At 43.0% G+C, this 8155-nt stretch overlaps 1 protein-coding gene across 1 annotated transcript in view; it reads right to left on the bottom strand.

Moving 5' to 3' along the window:
• Sptlc3 (serine palmitoyltransferase long chain base subunit 3) overlaps positions 1-3039 on the bottom strand; it is a 100503-nt gene extending 97464 nt beyond the window's left edge. The window contains exon 1 of the mRNA XM_055602687.1: positions 2923-3039. Within this exon, the coding sequence (XP_055458662.1) occupies positions 2923-3039 (117 nt within the window). The remainder of the gene's footprint in view (positions 1-2922) is intronic.
• Between the last annotated feature and the right edge of the window lie 5116 nt (positions 3040-8155).

The raw sequence follows: 8155 nt of genomic DNA on the forward strand, positions 1-8155 counted from the left end.
TTTCCCCCAGGCAGAGGCTGGCTCCCTGGGGTGACTAAACAGGAAAAAATTGCATAGGGCTCCACACAGCTTTCCCAATTCACCACAATGAGCTTGCCTGTCAATTCAAGCTTGTCTTTAAGGTGGTAAGCTCACCTTATGACTCAGACCAGTGAGTCCTGGCATGATACATGACATGCACAATTGCTTTTATTTAAGAACCTCACAAATCTGCGACATTATTTTGAGTCCTTTCTTAAGTTTCTCTTACCTAGCACAACACCTCAGATATTTCACAACAGCCAAGGGGCCAAAATGAGGGAGGAAAGTACGAAATGGAAAAAACTGAAAAGTCTGTTCTAAAGATGCCACCTTGCTTTCAGTGTGCAGAGCACCACAGCTACATTTCCTGAAATGGTTTTTAGAAAAGAATATGGGGGTAGGTGGGTCAAATTTCAAAGAGAGACTCCAGACTGCAATCGGGCTGTGGGCTGGGACAGTGCTCTGTAAAGCACGACGAAGATCCTTCCAAGCAAAGGCACTTCATGTGCACCAGGGACACGTATTATCTGCCACAGGAGCTCAGCAAGATTTGCCATCACATCTCTGTCTCTCCCGAAGCACCTGCGAGTGGCAGGTCGTATGTTCAGCAGGAGAGTTTGACCTTTCAGTCTTGTCCCCCCATTTGCTAGAGAGTGAATGAAACGTGTGCGCAGTCCATGCTTTAGAGAATCTAGGACCTTGGAACAGTGTGCATCTTCTCCCATCTAGAGAAGAAGTTTTCTTACATCCATCTCTAAGCTTCATAACACATACACATTGCGACACATTATCTGAAGCGCAAGTCAAAACAATGAAACAGCTCATGAGAGAAACAGTTTTTGTTTTGTCTTTTTGTTTTTGTTTTCTTGAGTAACGACTGCCTTAAACTACATTGCAAAGAAATATGGAAATAATTTGGCAATAATTTGGCTGTGCAAAATAAGGATGCAAGCAATAGCTTTTTCTTTTTTTAATATTAAGGTTTTTTTATTTTTATTAATTACAGTTTATTCACTTTGTATCCCCCCTGTAGCTCCCTCTCTCCTCCCCTTCCAATCCTACCCTCCCTTGCCCTTCTCCACCCATGTCCCTCCCAAACTCCACTGATGGGGGAGGCCCTCCTCCCCTTCCTTCTGATCCTAGTCTATCAGGCCTTGTCAGGACTGGCTGCATTGTCTTCCTCTGTGGCCTGGTAAGGCTGCTCCCCCCTCAGGGGGAGGTGATCAAAGAGCAGGCCAATCAGTTCCTGTCAGAGACAGTCCCTGTTCCCATTACTATGGAACCCACTTGGACACTGAACTGCCATGGGCTACATCTGTGCAGGGGTCTTAGGTTATCTCCAAGCATGGTCCTTGCTTGGAGTATCAGTCTCAGCAAAGACCCCTGTGCCCAGATTTTTTGGTTCTGTTGCTCTCCTTGTGGGGCTCCTGTCCTCTCCAGGTCTTAGTATCTCTCCCTTCTTTCATAAGATTCCCTGATCTCCACCCAAAGTTTGGCTATGAGTCTCAACATTTTCTCTATACCCTGCAGGGTAGAGCCTTTCAGAGGTCCTCTGTGTTAGGCTCCTGTCTTGTTCCCTGTTTTCTCTCTCTTCTGATGTCCATTCTCTTTGCCTTTCTGAATGGGGATTGAGCATCTTATCCAGAGTCCTCCTTCTTGATTAGTGTCCTTCTTTAGGTGTACAGATCTTTTTTTCATAATTTATTCATTATATATCCTGATTGAAGCCTCCTGCCTCAGCTCCTCCCAGTCCCACCCTCCCTCCTACTTCCCCCATCTGTTTCCTCTAGTCCACTTAAAGGGGGAGTTTTTCTCCTTTGCCATCTGCCCATAGCTTGCCAGGTCTCATCAGGACTGCCTGGATCCTCTTCCTCTGTGGTCAAGTAAGGCCGCATGGCCAGGGGCAAGTGACCAAACGGCAGGCAACTGAGTTCATGACACAGGCAGGCCCTGCATCCCTTACTTAGATTCCCACATGGAGACTGAGCTGCCCATGGGCTACATATGAGCAGAGGATCTAGGTCCCCTCTATGCATGGTCCTTGGTTGGTGCATCAGTCTCTGCAGGACTCCCTGGGCTCAGATATTTTTAGCTTTGTTGGTCTCCTTGTGTGGCTCCTGTCTCCTCCATGTCTTCTATCCCCAATCTCTTCTTCTTCTATAAGACTCCCGGCTCTCTGCCCAAAGTTTAGCTGTGAGTCTCAGCATCTGCTCCAATTATCTGTTGGGTGGAGCCTTTCAGAAGACCCTCTACAGTGAGATTCCATCTTGCACCGATCAGAGTGGATAAGATAAAAAACTCATGTGACAATACATGCTGGTGAGGATGTGGAGAAAGGGGAACCTTCCTCCATTGCTGGTGGGAGAGCAAACTTGTACAACCACTTTGGAAATCAATCTGGCGCTTCCCCCAAATTGGGACTAGCACTACCTCAAGATCCGGCTATACCACTCATTGGCATATACTCAAATGGTGCCCCACCATTCAATAAGGACATGTGTTCGACTATGTTCATAGCAGCTTTATTCACAATAGCCAGAATCTGGAAACAACCTACATGTGCCTCAATGGAGGAAAGGATACAGAAATTGTGGTACATCTACACAATGGAATAATACTCAGCTATTAAAAAAACAAGGAAATCATGAAATTTGTAGGCAACTGGTGGGAACTAGAAAAGGTCATCCTGAGTGAGGTATTCCAGAAGCAGAAAGACACACATGGTATATACTCACTTATAAGTGGATATTAGCCGTATAATATAGGATAGCCATAATAAAATACAGAGACCTAAAGAAGCTAAGGAGGATCCTAGGGAGGATGCTTAAATCTCATTCAGAATGGCAAACAGGATAGACACCAGAAGTGGTCGAAGAGAGGAAACCAGTGAGAGCTTCTTACCTGGGCTTCTTTTGGGATTCCGTTTTTCACACAGTCAGTGCTTTGCCGTTTGCTGCGCTGGGTCTTGGGACTGTGTAGAGTTCCATTAGTAACAGCATGGCCTGTAGGACTGGCCATTGGTGAGAAGTGCTGGAGCCAAGGCTGGTTCCCTCTCAGAGACCTCCTGGAGCTTCAGTTTTCAAGTAACTGAGCTAGTGCTATAAGGCACTTGGGGCCAGAGTCTTTAAAGGAATCCTACCAGTCAGGCTTTTCCAGAGGAAGAACCACAGCCTATCTATTGACCAGATCTTTAGTGGTTACCTCTCACAGGTCTACTCACGTGGCCTTGTGGGTTCTGTGGCAACAAGCCTGCTTCTGAAACTACACAGGGAATTTGCTCGGCTAGCTGCTTTTTAAGGCTGAAGAAACTTGGACAACAAAAACTTCCAGGGACCAATACTGAGGAGGCAGGCTCAGAGGCGGAGAGACTCTTAAAGACACACAGAACACTGACCGAGTTCAAAGTGCGGAAGGGCTACCTACAGAGTTTTCTCCCTCTTGTCTCCTCTCCCTTTGCATATAGTTAGACATTTTTTTCAACTGTAAGCTAAGCTTAAAAGAAATCAAATTCCTTTGTGTTAGAAAATAACATTCACCAGTGACTGCTAGGGGCTAAAGGGTCAAGGGATTGGCGAGCATTGTGTTAATGGGTATAGAGTTTCAGTTGGGATGGGAGAGACATTTGTGGTCATGGGGCATTGAACACGGATGAGTATATATGTAAGGTTACTGAATTGCACAATTAACATATCCTATCATTTGTCATAGCAAATGTTAAAATCACAACAGCAATAGTCATAACCCACAAATGTATGCACCATACAACATACAAAGCAATGGCATGATGAAGGGTCTCAGGCTATCAAAAATTTAGGACAGACAGAAACCTGAAACAGAACATTCTCTTTCTTAGTGGGAATGAATCATGGTTTATCATATAACCTGAGAGGAGCTATTACCTGATAGAGTGTTCTTTATCAGACCACTCCATTTCTTACAATGAATGCATCATCTTTTATCATATGACCTTGAGGGAGCCATTTATCTTTTCAACATTTCAGTTTTCTGCCTATAAAATGAGGGAATATCTGTAGGGCAGTAAGAAATGACTCTTGAACTTAAGCTTGCCACCGACTCTTGTGAGGCATATGCTGACCATAAGGTCTACAAACACCTCTGGTTTACTCATTACCCCTTATTCTTCCAATGCAGCAACCATCAGAGATATCTCTCTTCCTTCCTCCCTTCCTTCCTTCCTTCCTTCCTTCCTTCCTTCCTTCCTTCCTTCCTTCCCTCCCTCCCTCCCTCCCTCCCTCCCTCCCTCCCTCCTTCCTTCCTTCCTTCCTTTCTTCCTTTCTTTCTTTCCTTCTTTCTTTCTTTCTTTCTTTCTTTCTTTCTTTCTTTCTTTCTTCCTTTCTTTCTTTCTTTCTTTCTTTCTTTCACTGTGGTTTGTTATTTACAGTCTGTTGATATTTCTGACCCTACCTTTGTGGTTTTCCTCTAATGATATCAGAAAATCCTATCTGAGACTAAAGGCCTTAAAAGGGATGTTCTTTGTAGGGTATGGCGGTACACGCCTGCAATCCCATTACTGGGGAGCTGGAGGCATGATGATTGCTAGGCCAGGTTAGCAGTCAGACTGCATAGTGAGTTCCAGGCCAGACTGGACCACATGTTGAGACCGTTTCTCAACTTCTTTTATATTTCTATGTCCTCATCCCATCGCAACACCCCAACTGATTTTTCTCCTGAATGTATAAAACTGAACTTTCTGGTCCTATGATGAGCCTCAGAAATTTAGCCTCCTTCCCATGTTTGCTGTTCTGGAGCTCACCATAAAGTTCTCTGCTATCTTCTGTCTCCTTTTCAGGTGTCCTGTCCCAACCCTGGGAGGAGAGATGGTCTACTGAGAGACTAAGAAGAATCTGAATACATAGGTTGAACTAGTTTCTCAACTGAGTATGATATGGAGAGCAAAGACCTGCGCAATCCACCTTGAGTCTTTGATCCATTTGGATGTTACTATGTCATAGAAAGCTACAATTTAATACATTTGTTGCTTTTTTGTTAATTTACTATACTACTGTCTTTTTTGTATAGAGATGTCAGTCATGAATCTTTATGAACAAGGAGGGAATCATCTATTTTCCTGTCCTAACACAGAATCAAAACTTTTAAGCAGCAGGAAGCCACCCATTGGGCAAATAGTACAAATAAATGAACCCACAAGCAAACAAATAAAAGAAAAATAATAGAGATTCAGTCATGAATCTTTATGCATAAGGAGAGGCTTGTTGCTTTCCCTGACCTTACACAGAATTAAGACTTTGGCGCTAGGTACTTAGACATGAAGCACACTTACTGCGCCCAGAGTACAAACGAACGAACAAACAAACAAACAATAAATAAACTAAACAAACATAATAGAAAATGACTTATGTTGCCTGAGCCTTTTATAGTGGATCTTAAACTTGTTTAAGGTTTGTTTTTCTCCAAAATAAAGTGACTCCCAGAAGAGGTGATTGTAATGAAATGTGACCATAATTTTCATGCAAGAATCTCAAACTTCTTCTTTCCCCTGGATGAATGAGTAAGACAAAGTCTGAGGAAAAAGCTGCTATTGAGTAAATTCCAAGTGTGTGTGCAGCCCAGTATGTTTCCACATCAAAGTTGTTATCACATCTGTCCCAACGCTGTCATCAGAGCAGAATGACCTTTTTATTGGTCTCTGTCTTTTGATTGGGTGTTGGGTATTAAATCTTTGCTGGCTTATTTCCTACTAAATTTTGCACAACAGAGAGATAAAAAAGTAGGAGAAAGTACTGGTTATTTTTGGCCTGATTGATGGTCTCACATGACCTAGAAAGATAATGTGAAGACAGTATGTTATTTTGACTATATTCTATCTGTACAGAACTGATAATAATATTTTAATCTTACTTATTTATTTTTTATTATTTTTATTTTTTATATTAATTATAGTTTATTCACTTTGTATCCCAGTTGTAGCCCCTTCCCTCATTCCCTCCCAATACCTCCCTCCCTCATGACTCTCTCCAAGTCCACTGATAAGGGAGGACCTCCTCCCCTTCCATCTGACCCTAGCCTATCAGGTCTCATCAGGATTGGCTGCATCATCTTCCTCTGTGGCCTGGTAAGGCTGCTCCCACCTCAGGGGGAGATGATCAAAGAGCCAGCCACTGAGTTCATGTCGGAGATAGTCCCTGCTCCCCTTACTAGGGAACCCACTTGGACACTGAGCTGCCATGGGCTACATATGTGCAGGGGTTCTAGGTTATCTCCATGCATAGTCCTTGAATGGGGTATCAGTCTCAGAAAAGACCCCTGTGCCCAGATATTTTGGTTCTGTTGCTCTCCTTGTGAAGCTCCTGTCCTCTCCAGGTCTTACTATCTCCCCCTTCTTTCATAAGATTCCCTGAATTCCACCCAAAGTTTGACTATGAGCTCAGCATCTGCTCTGATACCCTGCTGGGTAGAGTCTTTCAGAGGCCCCCTGTGGTAGGCTCCTGTCTTGTTCTCTGTTTTCTCCCTCTTCCGATGTCTGTTCCATTTGCCTTTCTGAGTGAGGATTGATAGGGTCCTCCTTCTTGATTAGCTTCCTTACGTGTACAGATTTTAGTATGTTTATCCTATATTATATGTCTAATATCCACTTATAAATGAGTATATACCATGTGTGTCTTTCTGCTTCTGGGATACCTCACTCAGGATGATCTAATATTTTAATCTTGATGTTGGAGGCCTATCATGAGCCTTAAAGTGGCCTGTGCTTGTGCTGTGAGTATCATGAAGCTTTATTCACAACATCTAAAACTATGCTTTGAATGAGGATTTTAAGGAAACACTAACAATTTGAAGAGCAGAATATCTTCCTTCTTTCCTCTCCTTTTATGTTTCTATTTTATTTTCTTTATACTTTATACATATATTTATATATGTATATATATAATATATACATTGAAATATATTTATACGTTTATACTTTACACTTCTAGTCATACTTCTCTTCCTCTTCATGTTTTGCTCTGTTTCATGTGGAGGTGTGCATGTGTGTGTTTATATGTGCTAATGTGTCAGTAGTGTACGTGGAGGAGCGACCTTGGTGTTAGGAGTCTTTAATCTTTTCCCAACTTGGGATTTTTTTGAGATTCTAATTATGTCATTTCTCCTTTTCTCTTCCGCAGCTTCTCACCCCCCCCCCTGCTCTTTTCACTAACTTGTCACATGCACATGTTTGTTCCGTGTATATATGTGTAAATGTAACATGCTCAGTTTAGGCACTGTTGCTCATGTGTCTCTAGGGCCGACCCTTCTGTATTGGAAATCACTTGGTCTGCTTTTCTCTGGAGAAGTATAGTTCTCCTGCTTTCTGCACCCGTAGTTGTTCACAGTTCTTTGTGCAGGGTTAGGGTCCTGTTAGCTTTCCTGCATCTACTTTGTCTGTTGTTGGTTTACTTTGTCTGTTACTCAGGTTTTTTTGAGACAGAGTCTCTCACTGTACCTGAGTCAATGATGCCGTCTATATCTCCCCACTGTTGAGTTCTATGTAACCTACCAGCATTTGAATATAGCAAGCACTTTGGTGACTGAGCCTTCCCCCATCCTCACCCTTGAACCTTTTTTTATTAATTAATTCAATTGACATCTCAGTCATAGGCCCCTACCTCTTCTCCTCCCAGTCTCACCCCCCTCCTATATCTCCTCTTTCCTTTTCCTCATAATAAGGGAGCCTTCCCCTACACAGACATTCCAGCTCATCTTTTCACATGAGGATTGAGGTTTCCTCCCCTGTGGCCTGGTAGGGCAGTCCCATCAGGGTAGCAGGATCAAAAGGCAGGCAACATAGTCTGTGTCAGAGATACCCCACTCCCTAACTAGTGGGCCCACATGAAGCCTAAGATGCCCCTCGGGCTTCTCTTCTTGGGGTCTGTGCACTGTAGTATGTCTATCCTGTACTATATGACTAAGATCTGCTTATAAGTGAGTATATACTATGTGTTCCTTTCTGGGTCTGAGTAACCTCACTCAGGATAATTTTTCTAGTTCCATCAATTTGCCTTCAAATTTCATGATTTCCTTGTTTTTAATGACTGAGTAGTATGCTATTGTGTAAATGTGCCACAGTTTCTTTGTCCAGTCTTTGGTTGTTTCCAGTCCATCTAGATTGTTTCCA

This window comes from Psammomys obesus, unplaced genomic scaffold (assembly GCF_907164565.1).
Source record: "Psammomys obesus unplaced genomic scaffold, mPsaObe1.curated_primary_1811, whole genome shotgun sequence".
NCBI classification, from domain to species: domain Eukaryota; kingdom Metazoa; phylum Chordata; class Mammalia; order Rodentia; family Muridae; genus Psammomys; species Psammomys obesus.